This window comes from Notothenia rossii, assembly GCF_949606895.1.
Source record: "Notothenia rossii genome assembly, chromosome: 3".
Classification (NCBI taxonomy): domain Eukaryota; kingdom Metazoa; phylum Chordata; class Actinopteri; order Perciformes; family Nototheniidae; genus Notothenia; species Notothenia rossii.
In genome coordinates, this window is record NC_136901.1 from 22002961 (window position 1) to 22027312 (window position 24352).

At 41.6% G+C, this 24352-nt stretch overlaps 1 protein-coding gene across 1 annotated transcript in view; it reads left to right on the plus strand.

The window, feature by feature from the left end:
• The window catches only part of pelp1 (proline, glutamate and leucine rich protein 1), a gene marked incomplete at its 3' end in the record, with an annotated part of 31498 nt that overhangs the window by 417 nt on the left and 6729 nt on the right, over positions 1–24352 (plus strand). Inside the window, exons 2-15 of the mRNA XM_079670851.1 lie at positions 54–118; positions 2621–2726; positions 19320–19469; positions 19568–19639; positions 19730–19789; positions 20063–20219; positions 20305–20437; positions 20557–20644; positions 20825–20913; positions 21022–21135; positions 22569–22719; positions 23407–23560; positions 23693–23748; positions 23864–23997. Of these exons, the coding sequence (XP_079526977.1) occupies positions 54–118; positions 2621–2726; positions 19320–19469; positions 19568–19639; positions 19730–19789; positions 20063–20219; positions 20305–20437; positions 20557–20644; positions 20825–20913; positions 21022–21135; positions 22569–22719; positions 23407–23560; positions 23693–23748; positions 23864–23997 (1529 nt within the window). The remainder of the gene's footprint in view (positions 1–53; positions 119–2620; positions 2727–19319; positions 19470–19567; positions 19640–19729; positions 19790–20062; positions 20220–20304; positions 20438–20556; positions 20645–20824; positions 20914–21021; positions 21136–22568; positions 22720–23406; positions 23561–23692; positions 23749–23863; positions 23998–24352) is intronic.

The window sequence follows — 24352 nt, forward strand, 5'->3', positions numbered from 1 at the left end:
TCATCAATAATAGTAGTGGCGCGTGTATTTAAACTCCTGTGTTTCCCTTTCAGGGCGCGAGCGCTGTTGGTGGTCTCGTGGGTTTCAGCAATGCCAAACTGGGCTCGAGCAAAACCAGGTGAGAACAAGTCAATTCAAGTCAATTTGATTTATAAAGTTTTTTTTTTTTTTAAAAGCACATTACTTACAACAAAGTTAAATTACATTATGGTCAAATTAAAGATAAAAAAGTCCTGTTTCTTGTCAGTTGTCATAATATTTCGGCCTTCACTAAACAGGTGACATCAAAGATATGGTGTTAATGTCATTGCATCATTTATTTGTGTGTATTTAGGCCGAGGTGGAAAAAATACTCAGATATTGTACTTGAATTAAAGTACCAGAGTGTAGGAATACTCTGTGAAAAGTCGTGCAATCAAGGAATGGCATCAAAATATCGTTAAAGTACCAAAAGTAAAAGTAGTCATTGTGCAGATTGGTCCATTTCAGAATAATATATATATATAAATATGTTTTATAATTATTGATAATTAAAGTATTATCAAAGCTGGTAAAGGTGCAGCTAGTTTGAATGACTTTGTATACTGCAGGGTAGCTTGTGAATTTACTCCAGGTGGAACTAACGTCTGATTTAAGACTTGATTATATTTCACATCATTCATCCAGATCTGTAAAGTAACCAAAGGTATTTAATAAATGTACTTATTTACTTAACCTCAATGCAAAGCACATTACTTACAACAAAGTTAAATTATATTATGGTCAAAATAAATATATAAAAGTCCTGTTTCTTGTCAGCTGTCATAATATTTCAGCTGTCATAATATTTCAGCCTTCACTAAACATGTGACACCAAAGATAATGTGTTAATGTCATTGCATAATTTTTGTCTATTTTGGTATTATATTAATGGTATGGACGTAATCATCATCATAATAATAATAATAATAATAATACTAGATCATACTTTCATTATATAATGTCTCATTGTTTTGAGATACTAATGAAATATTTTTATATAGTTTCCCCCTTTTTCTGGAGATACTAACTTATTATAATGAACGTTTTGCTTTATTTTGAAATGTAATTCAGTGTTTCCCCTAGGATGGAGTCATAGCAGCGGTGCTAAGGCACGTGGGCCCAGCATAATGTGAGCACGGAGCGCATGGAATATTTTAGTGCGTGCGAAGTGCGCCCCGCCAATTTGTTTCTATGTGTCAGCACAAGAAAGGCTCTTGAGTGCCCGTTCTAGACAATTTGCCGCCCTAGGTGAGATTTTAGGCGACATTTTATGTGTAAAGAATAAATGAAAAATCTCTACAAAAGACAAATACACTGCAAAAACAGATACTTATTGACATAGGTAATAGACGTCAAAATGGCTTCAAATGTATTCAGTATTGTATGAATATGTTTGAATTGGGGTTGGACGTCACACCCTCTAGGGGGGACCGGGGGTATGTCCCCCCGGAAAGATTTTTTTTTGAACATTTTACAGTAAAATGCTTCAATCTGGTGCACTTTGAGCACACAATTACTAGACCTGATATAGGGGGCACAACTCTAAAACGCCCATATGAAAAAGATCGGTTTACATTTTAATAATCAAATAAGTATGTGAACATAACCAATAACAAATAAATGTAGCTTATTTTATTTTTGTTGTTCATTCATATCTTATTTTATCTAGCTAACATTTATTTATTTATGCATATTTTTGTATCTCTCCAACTTTAAACAATATTTTTGGTTGACTGTCCTATAGTATACATTGGAATGATTTCAAACCTGTTTTTATTTATCCTAATAATTATAAAGAAGTGCCTTGGAAATATGTGTTTACATAATTTGTGGTCAAAACGTTTGAGACCCACTGAGATAACTTAGACAAAAATTAACTATCTAAATACTCAGAGAGTCCTTAACCTCACTGAGCCTCTCAGTCTGACAGGAGAGCTCTTCTCCACCCTGGTTGTAGAAACATCTACTTCTTATATCCGTTAGCGCAGCTAGCACCAGATTCTAATAACAACAGCGCCGGTACCGGTGCGCCCTCTCCCTTGCTCGCTCTCTCGCTACCACGCTCGCACTTTGGCTGTGAGCTGCGGGCGCCTGATAAGCCAACATCCCCCACTTTCATCACTTACAGCGCCCACCGTACAGGGCAAATTAAACGTGTAACCGGGGTGAAAAGGGTGTTACATTTACTTAATTATGAATGTTGTTACATCAAGGCCGTACATTTGGATGAGCGCCAACTGTCAAAAATGTGTTTTCCCTCCCAGAGCTACCAGCGCAGCGCCCCCCAGATCTGGCGCCCTAAGCGACCGCCTGTGTCGCCTATGCCAGTAACAAAAATACTACAAATCCACATAACAAACAATCAAAAATGAAAAAGGGTTGCCACTTATTATTATTTAAAGAAATTAATACATTTAAAAAAAAAAAAATGTGGGTACCTGGCTGGCGCCCCCTAGCAGCGGCGCTCATATTTCAGCAGCGGCGCTGCGCCGCCACTATTTGTATATAGGGGAAACACTGTAAATTCTAAACTGCAAATTAACAAGATGGAAGTTTAAGTGTCATTATGGAGACCTATGTTTTCCTCCTGTGTGTGTAGGTTTGAGGGGCTGTGCCTGCTCTCCATGCTGGTCAAAGACAGCTCCAGTGATCTGTTCCAGCAACACTGTGTCTCCTGGCTGCGCTCCCTGCAGCAGGTCATCCAGGTAGGATACACATACAGGCACACACATCGGCTGTCATGGTAACTACATAACTAACTTGCTGTATCGATATGGACATGACCTCGAACAATTGTATGCTATTTTCTTATCGTACCATATAAGGACATGACCTAGATAGTTTTTGTATTATCGGCTTGTCATACAATATTTGTATGCACACCTTAATGTATAACAATTATTTACAAAACATGTCTCTATAAACACACCATACCCGAGAAGACATAACCTTGATAATTTTTAAGTTACCATCAAATAGTACGATTTTTAGACAGGTCTTCGATAAATTGATCGACTTATTGTACAATTTTCGGACAGGGCTTGGATAGTCTTCACATTATTTACTTATATTTTGAAATATACATATACAACCCCTAGATCAGGGGTTCTCAAACTTTTTGTTTATGCAGGCCACTATTTATTATCAAGGATTTTCGCGGACCACCTCATATACAAACCGTAAAAATAAGTAAACGTAGTGTGAAAATGCCAATATTTTTTTATAGTTAATTATAGACAATCAAAAGTAAATTGAAGTCTATCTGATGCTTTTGTGACCGGTGTCTGTCTGCGTTGTGTATGTTTCTCAAAGAGGGCGGTGGATGGTATTTTAATTAGGTCATCCCAAACAATGCCACAAGTGCGCGCGCACGTGCACGGGCAGACAGGTCTACAAAAAACTACCGGTATGCTTAGTCCTACTTTAGTTACTGTACTGCAAAAAGCAGACGGCGCTGCGCTCAACACACACAGACTCAAAACCATGGACACACAGGCATATAAGTAACATAAGTTGCATAAAGGCTTGAGCTGCAGTATTGCAACTAAGCAGACATCGCTGCTTCTCTCTCTCTATCTCCACTTTAAAAATCTATTCAAATCTCAAAACAAACAAACAACATTCCCAAAGTTGTCCTGAAATTAACTTATTAAATAAACGAAAAATATAGCCTACTGGTGGATCTAGAAAAATATTCATGGGGTGGCAGGAGATGTTGAGGGGTAGCATCTCCTGGCAGAAGTATATGCTGATTTAATCGCAGTCATATCAATCAATGTTAACTTGGAAAGCCGAAATATTGATATTTGAACTCAATAACATAAGGTGACATTATTGTGGCACATCAGTAAAGCCTTAAATAGAAATATATAAGATGGCAGACATAATTGAATGCATTTTAACTGAATTAGTTTGTTTCACTCTTAGACCAGGGGTACCAAATCTATGCAGACTGCTGCAATAAGTACATTCATTAACTGTCTCATAGATGTTTGTCTGAATGAATATGATAATATTAACAATCATATTATTCCTATCAGCTGTCAATCACTGATAATGCGGCGATTCCCATTCTGTTCAGCAAAACGCCTCACAAACTGATTAAGATCCAAAGCTTTAGTGCATTTTGATTCAATGCTGAGTAGGGGTGTAACAACTAATCGACTTAATCGATTAAAATAGATTAACAAATTAGTTGCCAACTAATTCAGTCGTCGATTCGTTGGTGACGTCATCACATGTGTTTTACGCGCTGTTAAGCTCCAACGTTATTGGTCTTTTTATCGGTACTGGAGAAATTTTAAAAGAATATGTCATGTATTATTGCTACAAAAACATTATATCGCAGTCTTAGTGTCGCCAACTAGTTTCTAATATGCAAAAAGACAAACAAATGCGTCTATGTATTTTCGATCAGACGAGATCTCTCTCCCCCGTCTGTGTGCGAGGGGGCGGGGCAGTTTACACACACGCGGCTTCTACATGCAGCAACACACTGCGGAGATGGCGGAGAGAGCGCGCTCCGAGGTGTGGTTAAACTTTACCCGTCTCGATGTGGACAATGCTCGTTGCCAAAAGAGCAATAAGAGTTTAGCATGTAAGGGCGGTAACACGAGCATTTTGTCTAAACATTTAGCAAAAGTGCACCACATTCAGACGGAGGAATGCACCGGGTTCGACTGTCTTTTTAGTAGCTCTGTAGCCCCCCCATCCCCGAGTAACGTTTCCACGTCAGGTATTATGTATGCTAGCAGCAACACACGGAGTTAACTACATTATACAAACATGGGTTAATGATTAGAGGTAACTGAGTTATTTATTTTGTTAAAGTTTCAGCTATTCTGTTTACAGTTCTGTCATCAGATTATTTAATATGATTTGTTAAAACACTGTTGTTTCTTTTGATGTGAAATATTATTTATTTCATTTAAATAAAAAGCCATGTTAATTTTGTTCACAATTTAAGTTAATTTAATAATATATGTATCTTTGAGTCAAGTATTCATCTTTATGGTCTTCATTGTTAGTTTCCACATGTCTAAAACAACCTCAAGCTAAATCTAAAAGTTGATGGCTAAATAAGAGCGTTTGAGAAATTGTGCAAGGCACACAGTAATAGTCCGAATAGTCGATTAATCGTTTCATTAATCGATAATCAAATTAGTCGTTTGTTGCAGAATTAATGCTGAGTACAGCCAAACTTGACAGTCTCTTCTCGGTCATTGTAGACTGCAAATACCTCGTTCCTTCTGTCTACAGTACTTGGGTCTGGATGCTTCTCGTTTTGTGCCGTCCCGTTCAAATGAAATCGCCACCAATCGTATTTCCACGCTCGCACCAGGGAGGGGTTACAAGGCTCGTGTCTTGTGGCGCATTCACTTCCACTCGGACATTAGAGATTTTCTCTCATAAATGTCCGATGAGCCCAACGAACACTACCCCACTGCCTGATATCATTTGAAAGCTACGAATCTCCTCTTTCCAACAGTTTATACAACTCAAAATGTGTCTTCGGATCAATGCGACTGATTTCGATAGAGCAAGTAACATATGAGGTGGTCACCGAAAATCCTTGATAATAAAAAGTGGATTTTATTTAACTTTTTTCCACGGACCACTTGCAGTACCCTCGCGGACCACAGTTTGAGAACCGCTGCCCTAGATAATATTTACATTATCGCATTGATGTACAATATGACCTTGATAATTTTGATGTTCCCGGCAAATTGTAAAAAAAAATAATTGCAAAGACTTTGATAATTCTTATGTTTTCAACCTTTTTTGCAATTTATTGACAGGACCTCGATTATTGTTACATTACCAACTTATTGTACAATTTACATTAGGGTAGTGTTGCACGGTGTACCAATACTTGAAAGGTACTGCGATACCCTGCCGTTAAAAACGTTACGATTCCTCCGTTTCATTAATATTGGTACTTTAAGAATGACGGGGAAAAGTACTCGGGTTAGAAAGCGCTGTTTTAATAAGAGCCGTGTGTGTTCAACGCTCTGCTTCCACTCCCTGCACTGCAGCCCAAATTGCCACTATTCGCCCGTTTTTCGCGTGTAAAAAACGGGTGTTTTTTTATATGATAATGAGCCCCACCTTCTGTTTTGCATAGCCAGTACATTTAAAGTGTGTGCAACCAATCAGTGAAGAGTTAAGCCAGACTAAAGCAATCTGTTGATGAAAACAGTTCCTGTAACCTACCCCATTGTGAGATTGATATAGATAGATAGACAGAAAGAATAATCATAATTGAATCTAAATTAAACATTTACAGTAAATAATATAAAGTATAAATATATCTACAGTCACAACTTCCATCCATCTTCTCCCGCTTATCCGTGGTCGGGTTGCGGGGGTAGCAGTTCCAGCAGAGAGCCCCAAACTTTCTTTTCCCTGGCCACATCAACCAGCTCTGACTGGGGGATCCCAAGGTGCTCCCAGGCCAGCGAAGAGATATAATCCCTCTACCTGGTCCTAGGTCTACGTCTCCTCGGTCTCTTCCCATATAGACGTGCCTGGAACACCTCCCTAGGGAGGCGCCCAGGTGGCATCCTAACTAGGTGCCCGAACCACCTCAACTGGCTCCTTTCGACGCGAAGGAGGAGCGGTTCAACTCCGAGTCCCTCCCGTATGACTGAACTTCTCACCTTATCCCTAAGGGAGACACCAGCCACCCTGCGGAGAAAACCCATCTCAGCCGCTTGTACCCGCGATCTCGTTCTTTCGGTCATGACCCATCCTTCATGACCATAGGTGAGGGTAGGAACGAAAATGTGCCCGGTAGACAGAGAGCTTTGCCTTCTGGCTCAGCTCCCTTTTCGTCACAACGGTGCGGTAAAGCGACTGCAGTACCGCTCCGATTCTCCGACCCATCTCACGCTCCATTGTTCCCTCACTCGAGAACAAGACCCCGAGATACTTGAACTCCTTCACTTGGGGTAAGGACTAGGGTTGCAAAATTCTGGGAATTTTCAAAGATGGAAACTTTCCACAGGAATAAACGGGAATTTATGGGAATAAACTGGGAATTTTCCAAATTGAAAGTTGGCTCTTCATAGGGAACTTAAACATAGTTGGGTAAAGTATATTTTAGCATAATCTTGACTAAAACAAACAGATGCCATTCAAGTACACTTGAATATCCATGCCATAGCACACTGCTTACTGCATGGCTATTGAGACCACACAAAGGTTTGCAACAGGCTCACAAATGTGAGAGTGGAAAAACTGGTTGGCATTCGGGCAAACCTAAGGCTCTCTGAGCCTGACACAGAGCCATCCTCAACAAGGCTGGACAGTGAAACTGAAGAGGAAGACTCAGAGTTGGATGTTGATGAGGCCCAGGAAGAGCCAATTGACTGAAAGCATTTAGCAAAAGAGTAAGGACTCATTCCCTACTTGGAGTGGACAGTCCATCGGTTCCCTGCTGAGAACCATGGCCTCAGATTTGGAGGTGCTGATCCTCATCCCAGCCGCTTCACACTCCAGTGAGTGCTGAAGGTTGCAGACCGATGAAGCCATTAGAACCACATCATCTGCAAAAAGCAGTGGTGCAATCCTTAGTCCACCAAACTGCAGACCCCCTCCCCCACGACTACGCCTCGAAATCCTATCCATGTATATTACAAACAGGATTGGTGACAAAGCGCAGCCCTGGCGGAGGCCAACCCTCACTGGAAATGGGTCTGACTTACTGCCGAGGACCCGGACACAACTCTCGCTTTGGGAGTACAGAGATGGGATGGCCCTGAGTAGAGACCCCCTCACCCCATACTCCCGCAGCACCTCCCACAGTAACTCCCTGGGAACTCGGTCATACGCCTTCTCCAAGTCTACAAAACACATGTAGACCGGATAAGCATACTCAGTGTTTCCCCTACCATTGTCTTGGCGGGGCGCTGCGCCAAGACAATGGTAAATAAATATATAAATACATATAGCACCAAATTGCAACTGAAGTAATCTATCTACGGTCACTTTTCACATTGAACATGTGCTCTTTTATTAAATAAAGTAAACTAAACGCCTATGTTATTATCCAATGTATGTGCATGTTTCAGTGTCCACTGCTTTGAGTATTCACATTCTCCCTCCGCTCTGTTTCTGAAGGGCGGGGCTCTGCTCCCCTGCCCCCCCCCACACACACACACACACGAATGCACACACTCAAAATCAGAGACAAGAACGGAGAGGAAAGGAGGAGAACAACAAAGTGTAAAAAAAAGTCAAACAAATCTGCATTATTGCCCCGAGCTCTGCTGTCTGCCCGTTTGTGTGTCCCCCCCCAGTTTCAAATTCGTTTATTATTATTTTTTAACCGCAAGCCGTTATCGTCACGGAAGAAGGACACACAGCCTGCCCAGGTGGAAGAGTGCGAACGTGACAACGAACGTAGCGTGCGCATTCTAAAAATAGCTCACAGATGGTGAGCAGGTACCGCGGTTTTGAACTACAGTACTGAATTTGACAGAAAGGAGGTTAATGATTAGAGGTAACTGAGTTATTTATTTTGTTAAAGTTTCAGCTATTCTGTTTACAGTTCTATCCGATTATTTAATACGATGTATACGATTGTTGTTTCTTTTGATGTGAAATATTATGTATTTAATTTAAATAAAAAGCCATTTTAGTTTTGTTCATAATTTGTTTAGTTAGTTTACCTTATTTTTTTCTCCAAAAAAAACGATAAAAGCACCGGATCGATAAACGGTATCAATAAAAGTAGTAGTAGGCCTACCATTAAAACCTTAACGATACCCATCCCTAGTCATGTGGATGTCAGTATAACACACATTCTGAGGCCGCCGTGCCTATGTTTTTGTTTTCACTGCTAGTTTATGCGTATGTTCAATTAGTGCATTAAAAAATAATTAAAATCATTAATGAAGTTTCAGCTCAGACCCCACGCTTAATAAGTCTCCCCCTGGCCCACCTACATTTCTCCAGGCCCACCCACACAATAATTCCTGGCTACGCCACTGCTTACCAGGTCTGTCCAGAGGCTTCCCCCACCACTCAACCCAACTCACCACCAGATGGTGATCAGTTGACAACTCCGCCCCTCTCTTTACCAGAGTGTCCAAAACATACGGCCTCAGGTCCGATGATACGATAACGAAATCGATCATGGACCTTCTGCCTAGGGTGCTCTGGTACCACGTACACTTATGAGCATCCTTATGTTCGAACATGGTGTTTGTTATGGCCAATCCATGACTAGCACAGAAGTCCAGTAACAAACCACCACTCCGGTTCAGATCAGGGGGGCCGTTCCTCCCAATCACGCCTCTCCAAGTGTCTCCATCATTGCCCACATGTGCGTTGATGTCTCCCAGCAAGATTAAAGAGTCCCCTTCAGGAGCCCCATACAGGACTCTTTCCAGGGTCTCCAAGAAGGCCGTATACTCTGAATTGCTGTTTGGTGCATAAGCACACACAACAGTCAGAGTTTTCCCTCCCATAACCCGCAGGCGTAGGGAGGCGACCCTCTCGTCCACTGGGGTAAACTCCAACATCGAAGCACCCAACCGGGGACTTGTGAGTATCCCCACACCCGCTCGGCGCCTCACACCTTGAGCAACTCCGGAGAAGAATAGAGTCCAACCCCTATCCAGAAATAAGGTTCCAGAGCCGACGCTGTGCGTAGAGGTGAGCCCAACCAGATCCAACTGGTAATGCTCCACCTCCCGCACAAGCTCCGGCTCCTTCCCCCCAGAGAGGTCAGAGAGGTGACGTTCCACGTCCCCAAAGCCAGCTTCTGTCTCCCGGGTCTGGTCCGTCGAGACCCTCTGCTTTTACTGCCACCCTTCTGGCAGCGCACCCGAACCCATCGCTGTTTCCCGTAGGTGGTGGGCCCGCGGGACGGAGAAGCGGAGGTGTTGCCCACGTTGCCTTTTCGGGCTGCGCCCGGCCGGGCAAAAAAAGGTGATCGGGACATCCCTAATAATCACAATGCTATTTTTACAATCTATGTAATGCAACTTGCTGTACGTACTGCTATACCTACTATTGGGGAATCTGATATATGTTGTAATGTTTGTGCTGGATCCGCTTCATCCAAAACAGTACTCCGGGTTAGAGAGATGACACCTGAAGGGGAATACAGTCTCAATTGGTGCACACTGTGAATATGAGAGGGGGGAAAATGAGCCCCGCCCTTCAGAAACAGAGCGGAGGGAGAATGTGAATACGCAAAGCAGTGGAAACTGAAACATGCACATACATTGGATAAATAACATAGGCGTTTCGTTTATTTAATAAAAGAGCACATGTTCAATGTGAAAAGTGACCGTAGATAGATGACTTCAGTTGCAAGTTGGTGCAATATATATATATATTTTTTTTTAAATAAAAAAAAGACCTTGAATTTCAGGAGGGTCGCGAGGCTCTGTTGGCAGGGCGCAGCGTCCGCCAAGACAATGGTAGGGGAAACACTACCAAGTGCAGTACAGAGACAGGGAGGCAGATATCCAGGTCCAAACAAAAAGCGAGCTTTATTCTAACAGCAGGCAAGGTAGTAGGACAAAAGTAAAATTAACTAACACTGACAAGGGAACACCAGGAACAGGAGCAGAGGCACCTGCAGCCTTGGCTGCTGTGCTCTCAGTGTTTTGTCTCCCTGTTCCTGCCTGTTGTCATCAGCTGATGGAGGTGTTATTGTGCTTTATCTTGTTATGCACAATGTTGATTATTCTCTCAGAACTAGCTAAATACATGGGTCTGGGGTAGAGATCTTCAGCACATTTCTTGTGAATTCTCCGGCCGATGCACCAAATAAACCATCAGTGTTGCCATCAAAGTTCCTCTTCCCGTGTCTCCATTGATCCAGAAGTTTCCATCACACTTTTCAAATACCTATTTTTACTTTGAATTAATCATTGTACTTTTCAAAGTGCAGTATCAAAACCTCAAACCCAGAGTTATCTCCATATGTGTTCTGTTTATGGAAATTTGATTAGCTCAAATTGATCTGTTATTAGCATGACAGGCTACCTTTGCACAAGGCTTTCTTCATCCTGTTGAGGATTTTGACGTTCTTCAGAATGATCCAAAATGCGGTCCAAGTTCTGGTTCATCCTTTGTTGCAGTTCTAAAAGTCTTCTCCGCATTCTGCATTTGATTAAGAACGTTCTGGTAGAGTGGTCAGTAACTAAGCCGTGCGTGGGTACAGTTATAGCCTTATCGCCCCCTATGGGCCAGCCGCCACTGAGTATAATATCGTGTGTGTGTGTGTGTGTGTGTGTGTGTGTGTGTGTGTGTGTGTGTGTGTGTGTGTGTGTGTGTGTGTGTGTGTGTGTGTGTGTGTGTGTGTGTGTGTGTGTGTGTGTGTGTGTGTGTGTGTGTGTGTGTGTGTGTGTGTGTGTGTGTGTGTGTGTGTGTGTGTGTGTGTGTGTGTGTGTGTGTGTGTGTGTGTGTGTGTGTGTGTGTGTGTGTGTGTGTGTGTGTGTGTGTGTGTGTGTGTGTGTGTGTGTGTGTGTGTGTGTGTGTGTGTGTGTGTGTGTGTGTGTGTGTGTGTGTGTGTGTGTGTGTGTGTGTGTGTGTGTGGGTGGGTGGGTGGGTGGCCGGGGACTCGATTAAAAAAAAAAATCAAATTAATTAGAGGCTTTGTAATTAATTAATCGCATTTTTAATCACATATAAATATTTGACCTGAGAACAGTGAGAAGCAATTTTTTCACATGGATTTTAGTATACCATTGAATAATGACTGAATACATAAGCTTAAGCAACAAAACATTGTTTATTTTTTTTCAAGGTGGTACTTAACCAATACCAACAGAAAAGTGCAATTTTTGCCATAAAGTGTAGCAATAGCATATTTAGGAATATAGTACATTTCAGAGATTCAGGTAGCCTATAGGTAGGTAGACCTTCTGTAAACTATAACACTTTGTTTTTTAAGTAAAACACAATACTTTCAAGTACATTCCGAACATTGGAAACCCTGACTATTAGAAAACATCTCTCTGTTGCTTCAGAGGCCATAACAGACTTTGTTGATTTACCAACAGTTGATTTAAAAAATCTAATCAATTTCAGTCCAACTCTCTCAATAACCTTGGCCAAAACAGTAAACAGTTCAACATAAAGTGTAGTTCAACATAAAGTGTACCATTTAAAATAAAATTAAAAAAGTGCCAGTGATTGACCGCAATCCCTCCTATTCTTCCAATATCCTGATGAAAAATAAAATCTCTCTGTTGCATAGGCCACTGTTTGATCAACGCGAATTGGGTGTGGGTCCTTGTACTCCGAGTCGGGCTAAAGTCCACGCTAGCTTCCACGCTAGCTGCTATATGTTTTGCATTGAGGTGATACTTGAGGCTTGATGTACTGCGGTGATATGCGAATTCCTTTTTGCATAATTTGCAAACAACCGTGCTCTTATCGACGCTTCCATCCGTCCGTTTTTTAAAACAAAATGTCCCATCCACGGGGCCAACCAAAGCGGTCTCATCAGCTTCTTCGTTCATGTTTGACTATTGTTCACTGTGGTTTGTTGTTGTCTGAAGTTATGAACGTTAGTTGGTGCTCCAGTATAATCGGTACCCCTGAAACTCATCCAGTGAGAAACGTTCCGCGGTGCAAAAATAAGTGCGATTAAAATGCGTTAATTTTTGTGTAATTAATTAATCTTAATTAACGCGTTAAAGTCCCGGCCCTTATATATATATATATATATATATATATATATATATATATATATATATATATATATATATATATATATATATATATATATATAAATAAAATTCAGGGCTCGACATTATTGCCATCTAGTATTCAGCTCGGGCAATGAAGCCTCACCTGCTGATTGCCCGATCGGGTAATCTATTATGCCAGTATTATGCAGCTCGCGGATCCAGTAATGAGTGACCCGACAGTAAAACTAAACATATCTATAACTAGTTACGGTAGTTTGAGAGGTAATTAAAATAGCTACGAGTGATATTCTAACCTGAAGTGTGTTTTGTCCGCTCACCGCTGCATGTGATCATGCAGAGCTGCGTGTCGACTCGTCAGCAGCAGCTGATCTCTCTCTCCCTTCAGATTAGACTTCACTCGCGTTTATGTCCATATCGATCAGATCCAGCTAGTTCTAGCTAATGATATGACTACCTGCTTATTAAAAGACACCTAAACAATAAGTGTCGCTATGCAACCGGGTGAGGCCACAAAGTATAGCGCAGCATTATGCATTTGTTTACATGCCCGCCGGAACCCCGAGGCATTACCAACAGATCAACGCACAATCAACCCATACAGGACATCTCTTTCTCCACATTAATTGTTAGACATTAGAATTGACTATTCTTGTCTGTCACATACTCTTCTTGTCTGTCACATAAGTGGCGCAACTGAAGCGGTATTGCGCTAAAGGGAAATTCTTTTGAACGGAGTGATTTAGATTTGCCGGCTAACGGGAACTCTGACGTCGCCATTTTGTGTGCTACGCGGATGCGCTCGGCTCCTCTCGACTGCTGCTCGGGTCTGCTCGGTCAGCTTCCGGATGAGGAGGCATTCGTTCGACCAACTTACAGTAGATAACATTACAAACATTTTTAACAGGGAACATAATAGTGTAAATAATGTTTATTTTGGCAGTTACAACTGAATGTAATGTTTTCTACTTTTTTACATCTGGGAAGGCATTTGCCTTCATCAGATGGAAAGTGTCTTGACCAACAACTTAAGTATTTCTTATAGCTATGCAGGGCATGCAAGCGAGCTAACACAAACAAGAACCAACAAACAAGTGAAATTAAGAATAAAATTGAAATTGTACAAAATAATATTGTGGTGGTTCATCTTATAATTCAGTGTAGAGAATGCACCAGACAGCATCTACAGTAAGACCTGCAAAAATCTAAATGTTCCAGGGGGAGGCCCCCCAAACCCTTCGTGCCATTTCGTCCGTGCGCATTTGTCAGGGCAATTTCTATTGGGCTCAGGGACATCTGTAAATTAACTTAGATGGCCCATAGTGCTTGCCACACATGGTGATTTAAGGAGACGTCTACATATCGAGAAAATATCCTTATCAGTGATGCAAATTAGTCGCTTTTCGGCGCCTCCCGCTTTTTTAACGCTGCTTTGGGTGACTTGTGTAATTCGTGGAGAACCGAAGAGTTTTCGTTTTGGGGGGGGGGTCTGTCCGTCCGTTAGTCCATCCGACCGACGGACAACTTCTCACTTCAAAAAAGAAGAAAAAATCTAGATCGCAAAATAATTAAACAAGCGAGTGCCTGTTTTTCCTGGCCAAGGACAGGTTCCTTGAACACAACACGAGCGTAACGTGTCTTCACGTGGTTATGTCTCGTCTGAAAGGAGTGTAGACTAGAGTGCTTACGCAGAGCACCGGAACGCCGCTCCAGCCCTTCAAATATTGCAGTACCCATAAGGAGCCGTACACATACCGCAGTGTTTGCGTGGCTGTGTCTTTAGTTGTAAGCACAGTGGCGATCTGTTTTTATTAACATCTGGTTAGCTAGCTATGCTAAAATAACCTCAGCTCAGTGAGGTTAAGGCACAACTTGATATGATCATTATAATTATTAATGAGACATTAGAGACTAAATGAAAAACAGGTATAAAATACTATATGACAGTTACAAAAAAGCTGTTAAAAAATAAAAAGAATAGAGTTTAAAAGGGGAGTGATTTGTAAAATATCCAAAAAGAAAAATCTGCTTACAGTTCTGTTTCAAATGGGTGTTTAAAGATGTACCCATAGATCTCCTCATGTTGCTATCAAAGTGCACCAGATTGATGCTTTTAACTTCAATATTTTAAAAAAAATCTTCCCGGGGGAGCATGCCCCCAGACCCCCCTAGAGGAGGTTAGGTATAGGCATATCTTTCTGTTTTGGTGGTCATGCCACACAGTGTGATTTTAGTTTTTTTAAGCAGAGGTTGAGTTCAATAATTTGTACGGCCCTTGGAGGATGTTGTAAAAATTGAAAGGAAAAAGGTTCCCCACCCCTGCTGTAAATAATAACTTAACATCTCTGTCTCCTATTGATCTGAGTATATAAATAATAGCCAGTTAATTGAAGCATTATAGCACAGGCCTTTGTCAGATGGTATATTACGCTGTTTTTTTCCTGCTTCGAATAGTTCTCTCTTTTTTCACCATACCTGTCTTTGCATCACTGCTTATACTCCAGAGGGTTAAGGAAAAGCGTTTTTACGCCCGTCAAAAAACGCACGAAAAACAGGCGTAAAACGCGCGTTTTTACAAAAAAACGGGCAAAATAAACAGGCGAATAGTGGCACATTCGGCTTTCCATACTCCCCTCTCTCGTGCTCTGGCAAAGATGCTCTGGCAAACTAGCTGCCAGAGCATTTGAGAAAACGAGAAGCATGGCTGCAAGTGAGAATGCAACTGCCACTGCGCCTCGGCTTGTTGACAAAAAGACGCCAGAAGCGAAATTTGGAAATATTTTAGCTATATCTCGGAAAGTGAGGGCAAGCCTACGGACACCAGAAGGCCTGTCTGTAAGACATGTTTTAGATCTCTGCAAACCAAGGGAGCCAACATATCGAACTTGGCTAAGCACCTCGCCGACCGGCATCCAGAGCTATTTAAAGAATTTAAAGACAAACAGGTTAGCGAATGTGATAACATAATTACATCATGCTCAAGCCCATGCCCTCAAATCTAAGTCTGTTTGACTTAGATTTGAGGGCATGGGCTTGAGCAGTGTAATTTATTTTGTGACAAACGAACGTTTTCGTAGTTTGACGAGGCAATTAATGGCAATGATAACTGTCTAATATGGCTATCTTTTTAGCTAACTTACCAATGTGGCTAACATCTGCAATGTAGATTTTGTCAATAATTATTTATATTACTGTAGCCTACTATGAAATGTTAATAAAATATCAAGTTAGCTATCAAAGAAATCACATACACTCAAGTATAAAGAAGAGACCATGTTGTAAGAAAACACTTGGCAGATAAACTACAATTTTATTTATCATGAAAATAATAAAAGAAAAGTATCGAAAAAGAATCGGAATCGCATTTCTTGACTTGGTATCGAAACCAAAATGTTGGTATCGTGACAACACTACATTAGGGTGGCATTGTTTCCCCTATATACAAATAGATGCGGCGCAGCGCCGCTGCTGAAATGTGCGTGCCACTACTAATTATTTTAAAAATAACAATAAGTGGCGACCCTTTTTCATTTTTGATTATTTGTTATGTGGATTTGTAGTATTTGTGTTACTGTATGTTCAATAAAGGTGGATTTTTGCTAAATCTTGAGACATTGCCACTGTATGTACTGGCAGGGCCGATTTTTGGCATAGGTGGTCGCCTAGGGCGCCAGATCTGGGGGGGCGCTGCGCTGGTAGCTCTGGGAGGGGAAAAAACATTTTTGACCGTTGGCGCTCATCCTAATTTTTGGTCTTGATATAACAACATTCATAATTAAGTAAATGTAACACCCTTTTCACCCCGGTTACACTTTTCATTTGCCCTGTACGATGTGCGTGTAAGTGATGAAAGTCGGGGATGTTGGCTTATCAGGCGCCCGCAGCTCACAGCCAAAGTGCGAGTGTTGGAGAGAGAGAGAGAGAGAGAGAGAGAGGGCGCACCGGTACCGGCGCTGTTGTTATTAGAATCTGGTGCTAGCTGCGCTAACGGATATAAGAAGTAGATGTTTCTACATCCAGGGTGGAGAAGAGCTCTCCTGTCAGACTGAGTTATCTCAGTGGGTCTCAAACGTTTTGACCACAAATTATGTAAACAAATATTTCCAAGGCACTCCTTTTTAATTATTAGGATAAATAAAAACAGGTTTGAAATCATTCCAATGTCTACTATAGGACAGTAAACCAAAAATATGGTTCAAGTTGGAGAGATACAGAAATATGCATTTAATAAATAAATGTTAACTACGGTAGATAAAATAAGAAATGAATAAAATAAGTTACATTTATTTGTTATTGGCTATAGTAGGTTATTGGTTATGTTCATAGACTTATTTGATTATTAAAATGTAAAGCAATCTTTTTCATATGGGTGTTTTTAGAGTTGTACCACCTAGATCAGGGGCCTCATGTATAACGCCGTGCGTAGGATTCACGTGTGAAGGTTGCTTACGTAGTAGAAATTCGAAAAATAGGTACATACATTTTCCGACATTTTCCGATTCACCGAACATTACGTACCGGCGTAGGAAAGTGCGCATGGCACTTCCTACGCCGGTTTCCCTTTTTATAAATCACAATCAACTCGAAATGCGGTGCATCTTTTGCGGGCTTCACGTAACGCCCATATTTGCCTATAAATAGTCAAAGAAACGCCCATTCATTCATTCATTCTGACTGACTGCATGAAGAAGATCGTAGGAAATGACGACAGAACTGCTAAAAAAGACATCTCACACCGTGTCAGATTTGGATTATTTTGGGGAGGTCGAGATAAATCATATTGTTTGGTGGATGCAGTTTGAACCAGAGTAGCAGCATGGAGGTCGGATCGTCACCTAAATAAATACAGTAAGTGGTCCGAAAAAAGTCTAATGACAAAATAAATACACATAGCCTTCCTCAGGCAGTGTGTTTGTACCGGGGACAGGAGACACCCCCTTGATGAGAAACTAAGAAATGATCGGGGAATCCCTCCGGAGTGGAGTCATGACGACTGGACCTGAATTATTTGTTTGTATTTGGTAGTTTGTGTTCCAGCTGTTGATCAGCAACTATATATCCATAATCCACCAGTTAAAGGAAATACAACTAATGTCTTGTGTTATATTAGCTGTACAATTTAACACATATGGTGTTCTTAGTTTCCATACCTCCTGTGTTTTACGAGCGACTTATCAAGTCTCGGCAAACGGCTTAAATCACGATTAAATGTGATAGTATATAAAACCATGCTCGTACAACCTATAGAAATGCAAAACGGCGTCAGTTTAGATGTAATTCTGTCCTCCTGCTTAGCGCATAATTTATGAGAAAACATTTCATAACATTAACACAACATATTCGAGGTGGTTTTAAATAACATATCCGTATTTATTTATTTCTCCAAGTTATGTTTTTGTGTGCACTGAGGAGTCTCAAACAGGCGTTTGTTTAATCATTTTAAGATTGGCTTTAATCAATGTTTGAAAATGAATTCTTCATATAGGCCTATTATAAATGAGAGGTAACATTTTATTTATGGTATTATTTCCACATATTTCTCTCCATTCTTCCTTCTGCCAATGGTTTCGCAGTTTCTCGTCTCCTGTTTTTGTGCTTAGTGCGTACGCATGGGTTAGAGTTTGCGTTATACAATAATGAATACATTTGAAGCAATTTTGACATATTACCTATGTCAATATGTTTTTGTAGTGTATTGTCTTTAGTAGAGATTTTTCATTTATTCTTTATATATAAAATCTCGCCTAAAATCTCGCCTAGAGCAGCATATTGGCTAGAACCGGCCCTGGTACTAGGCCTCATGACGAGCCTTTCTTGTGCTGGCAGACACATAGAAACAAATTGGCGGGGCGCACTTCGCACGTGCACACACTAAAAAATTCCACGCGCTCCGCGCTCACATTATGCTGGGCCCACGTGCCTGACTCCATCCTAGGGGAAACACTGGGTGGTCCTTAGTGCCATGTGCATTTTAGAATTCATTTATTTTAAGCTCCAACCACCGGAATTCGTTATGATAGTCAAGAAAACTCCTGGTGAATTTTTTTCCTTAATCCGACCCCTCCCTCATCGATCTGGGCTGCCACACCAGCAGCCACGGTGCTGCAACTGAGGCTAAACTTCAAGGTTGATGAGGGAGGGGTAAATATTGTCAGATTGAGGAAAAAATTAACCAGGAAAGTTTTCTTGACTAATAGAATGAATTCTGGGGGTTGGAGCTTAGACTTTCCGACTTTCAATTTTAAGGACCACCCTAGGACATGACCTAAATTACTCTCACGTTACTGTCAAGTAAATAGTACGATATTTGTGGTGGACAGGAACAAGATCATTCTTACATTATCAACCTATTTGCAATTTATGGACAGGACCTCTGACTTATCGTATGACATATGAGCATGACCTCGATAATTTAATTTTTACGACTTATTTTACAATATAGGGACGTAACTTTGATTTTTACATTATTTTCTTGCCATACAATATATAGACATGACCTTAATTGTTTTTGCTGATGCAAATTTGTCTACATAACAATGTCAACCTTAAAATCTCACACCCTTTTAAAAATGTTTTTCTGTCCTCTAACTCCCTGTTTTTGTGTATATGAATTTCCTCCCATAGTCTCAGGCTCCGGTTCAGACCATCCAGCTGGCGGTGAACATTCTGAAGGACCTCCTGCAATACTCCTCTCAGCTGCCAGAGGTGGCCAGGGAGGTCGGCCTCAACTCCATCCTGGGCATCCTCACATCTCTGCTGGGCCTTAAGACGGAGGTGTGGGTCCATCAATATATAACTTAAACAACAAGTCAAGAGATGAATAATCAGTTGTTGCAGCCCTTTAGTGACCATGTTTGTTCCTCAATTTTCAGTGTGAGCTGGCAGCCATGGAGGGGATGACGGCCTGTATGACCTACTACACCAGAGCCTGTGGATCCCTCAGGGTAAGATACACTCGGGACAGCTGAGATAAAGGAGACGGGAGATAATTACTTTTTCTCAATAAAGAAAAACTGTATTTCTTTTCATTTTAGGACAAACTGGGAGCATATTTCCTCTCTAAAATGGACAGCACAAACAAGAAGACACAAGAGGTTGGTAATTTTGAAGCTGATATTAACATTTTATTGATATTTTGATGAAGATGTATGTAATGGTACTTTTTACCTCAGGATTGCACACACAATAGGAGTAACTGAAATTTTAACCAGATAATTAAAATGTTACTTCTACCCAAATAATGTTTGAAATATGTTGGAAAATAATATGTTTTGGTTGTGTTGTATTACACTAGATCAGAGTTCAATGCAGAAAAGTGCAAGGGAAGTAATACATCATAAGTGAACTTCTCATTGTCATTGTGTCAGATGGCCTGTCAATGTTATGGCCGCCTGCCCTCTCTGGGGGGCCTGTTGGACCGAGGGGTGAGTGCTGGTAGAGCTGAGGGCTGGACCAATCAGATTCATTGCCTCCTGGCTTCAGCCAATGGCCTGCTGGCTCAGATCTACCACGGATCGGAAACAGGTACACTTTGTCGTACCTTATCCGAACCAATTAATATATTGGTTTGACGATGCAGTTGGTTGAAAAAAGCCCTTCCTATTTGCAGATGGAACAGTTCAATATGAAGGACCGGGGGTAGAGCTGGCCTTTCCTCACCTCGACCAATCAGATCCTGTGCTGCTGCTGCAGCTCCAGCACAGATTCACAGCTGTCTGCCTGGCAGTTAAACACACACTCAGGTACAACACAAAGACCTTTACATGAATCTATCTTCTAAAAAATATGCTTTGCTAAGAAGACTATCCATTCAAAGGATTACACTTCTTTGTTCTCATTGGCTCTCGTCTCTGTCCATCAGGGTGGATCCATCCTCTGCTGCCCGTCTCCCTGTCAGACCCATACTCAACCTGGTGTGCCGAGTACTTGCTGTCAGCTCCAAAAGCATAGTAAGAACACACTCACTCACTCACTCACTCACTCACTCACTCACTCACTCACTCACTCACTCACTCTCACACACACACAAAGTACCTCAAAACAGGATCATATTTCATGATCATCAATTCATAGATATGCAAGTAAACAATATTGATACTAATCCATGTTTTTTGTTGACTGTGTGTCAGAATTTAACAGGAGATGGTAGTGTGAGGTTGCTGGTCTTACCCATCATACACACCAACACACTGGAGGTCTTATCAGCTCTTATCACAGCGTGAGTACTGTATGCATACACAAACACACATATTTGTGTGACTTGTGTGTCATATACCTATCTATACTAAGATGCATTGCTGACACTGTCTCTCCTTGTGTGTTCCAGCGTGCGCTCCGGCATGGTTCAGTACGCTGCTGTTCTTCAGAGGCTGTTCTCTCAGACCCTCTCTGCCTGGACGCCTCTACCTGAAGCCAGCCTGGGCCAGCAGAGAGCCTACAGGTAACAAGCTGCAGTGATACACAGGATACAAACTGGTCCATTAAAGGGAACGTTCCCCAACCTTTCTGTGAATATCCAATCACTGATGATGCTAATTAAAGCACTAATTTATAATACCAGGATGCATTGCGATCAAGCTTCTAATTCCCCCCCAACCACATCCTCCCAGCGCTAGCCTCGGCTTCTCTCCACTGCATTATATTCGATGTATTCTCAATGAACTGCGGAATATCCGAGTCAGCCAAACCACTGTTAAAAGTATCCTCAACATAACAGCCTCTGCATTTATACTCGGGATGCCATTTTCAATGTTTGAAACGTAGCTAGATTGCAATACTAGCAAAGAAAACTAGGTAATTCTGGAAACCGCTGACGTCACTTCTTCTTCTTCTGCTTTGGGTTTGCTGGCAGGCCGCAAACAACTTCCCGGCTGGAAGTCCCCGGAGTTGGGGACTGGCTTCAGTAGAAGCTGCTGGGACTCCCAGCAGCTTCTACTGAAGCCTTCCGAGTAAATCGTCAGAACGCCGACACCTCCTCATCACTCCACCGCTCCCATGTTTTTTTTTGTGTTGCCATAAGTCATTCTCTCTCCGTTGGTGCGCGGGGCTAATGCTAATAATGTTAATGCCAGCAAATACAATGGTGGTTTCACAAAACTTTTCAGAGTTTTCGGGGCGTGGTTTGCAATTCGCCCAGCTAATCGAAATTGGTACTTTTTTCTCCCCAGGATAGTCCCACCTCTCTAGCAGGGACTGAAAATGGGGGGAAAAGTTCTCTGAACTAAGTACTCTTTTTGGTGAATTGGCATTTAATGTTCCGAAGATTAATTGATTGCTATTTTCTACATTACACCCATAATATTACATTACATGTCACTTGTTAGATGCTTTTATCCAAAGCGACTTACATACATTCAGTACTGTGGGCAATGCCCACAGGAACAATTTGGGGTGAAGTGTCTTGTCCAAGGACACAGTGGAATGTTGACTGCAGCGGGATTCCGTGATCCGAAGATCAGCGCACTAACTACTGAGCCACAATACACATAAATACACCGTTACTAGACCATTTTTACACCCATATTATACCCATGTTACACCATTAATACACCTATATTATACCTATGTGACACCAATGTTACGCCCATGAAATGCTATTACTACACCCAGATAACAATTGTTTTTAGCCCCCTATTAATGTCAAATAAATGTATCCCCCAGGATACAGAAACCACTTAAGGGCCAATATAGCAAGCACTGAGGAATTTATTGTGTCAATTAACTGCATTTACCAACGACACTAATCCACATAAATGGTGGGACATTTTTCATTAACGGGCTGAGACCTGGAAGATGGCTTAAGCTGTGTATGATGTCAGGTTTTGAACTGGCACCTAAAGCCTTTCTCTCGCGTGTCTCCCCTTCCTCCCACAGCTCAGTGAGGGTCTCGGTGTACAGGACCCTGGAGCTGTGGGTCCAGGTGGCCGGAGCCTCTGCTAGCATCCTGCAGGGGAGCCCCGGACACTCAGAGCTGCTGTTCAGCCACCTGCTGGGTGACATCACACCGGGGGCCGAGTCCATCAAGGTTAGTTTGAATGTATTCAAGAACCATGAAATCCCTTTTTCGAAACCTGAGGAGAAGCAGTAGTTTGCAGGAGCAGGTTCCAATTGTTCCCTTTGTATCTGTTGTTTGTGGAGACAAGGAGGAACGAATAAAAGTCAGTGCTGAACTTCAGTCGGCAATGTTCAAAACAACAGAAAAGGACAGAAATCTAGGTGTATTCATGGACTAGCCTTCTATCACCTTAATATATCTAGGATCAAAAGACTAATGTCTCAGCAGGATTTGGAGAAATGTGTCCATGTATTTATCTTCATTAGACTGGACTACTGTAATGGTATCTCTTTAGGTCTCACCAAAAAATCGATGAAACTCCCAGAAACCGGCAAGTCCGCTACAACTCTTACTATTTTAAAATCCAGGCTGAAGACTTGCTGCTTTTCATTGAATCAAAAAAACTTCATATCTTACACTGCATTTGAACTTTGATTCTTGTACTTATACCTGTATTTTTCAATAATAGCTTATTTTACTTTTATTTTATTGTCTTTGCTTTTTAATGATTATTTTTCAATGTATTTACATAACATTTTTTATTGTGATTCCACTGCACTTTTTCTTAAAGCTCCCAATGTCTTTCATTTTTATAAAGCGCTTTGAATTGCCTTGTGTTGAAAGTTGCTTTATAAATAAACTTGCCTTGTCCTGCAGCTCAGAGCAGGTCTGTCCTCTGATGCGGTTCCTGGAGGGAAGCCGGGCCCCCGGAGGACCAAAACACTAGTGATGTCAGACTCAGTGGGGCCGTCACTGCAGAGAAAAGGAGACGTTCTAGCCAATCAGGACACCTGCCTGTCAGCGCTCAGGGGTGAGATTCTGCTTCCTATATAATGTCTTTTATTTTTGTAAAGCACTTTGAATTGCCTATATAAATAAACTTGCCTTGCCTTGTTCTGCAAATCCAGGAAATGACACTGATTTTACTTCCCCCCCTTCCCAGCACTGAGGCACATCATACTGACCAGCGGTACACTGCTGAAAGACGATATACACAAGGTAAATATCAACACGTGAACCCACGCTCTATTGCTGGACAGACACCTTGTTCCCTTTTTAAAAAACAAACGTACAGTCCATGATTCTCCCCTCTTTTGTGATTCCCCTCCCGCAGCGCCTCCATGACGTGGTGCTGCCGCTCTGTGTGCGCCTGCAGCAGCAGCAGTCCAGCAGCAGCACTTCGTGTGAGTCCGCCGGCAGCGTCAGCGGCCAGTACAGCAGCGCCCCCAGCAGGAAGGAGCTGCACAGGTAATCAGACACAGAGAGAGAGATTTACACCTTCTGTTTTGTAGCACAGATGAGAAAAGAAATAAGGCTGTTGTGTAATGGATAGGGATGTAACGATATACCGAATATCGCGGTATCGCGGTAAATAAACTTCCCAATACCGTCGTGAGACTGACAAAATCTACCGCGATTTAAAAAAAAAAAATAAATAAATAAATTTTTTTTTTTTTTTTTTAAACACTTTTTTTTTTTAAAAACCTTTATTTAACCAGGTGGTCCCATTGAGATCATCGATCTCTTTTTCAAGAGAGACCTGTCCAACATGGCAGCAAGTAGGTTACAACATGAAAATAAAACAACAGATAACACAAAAGGA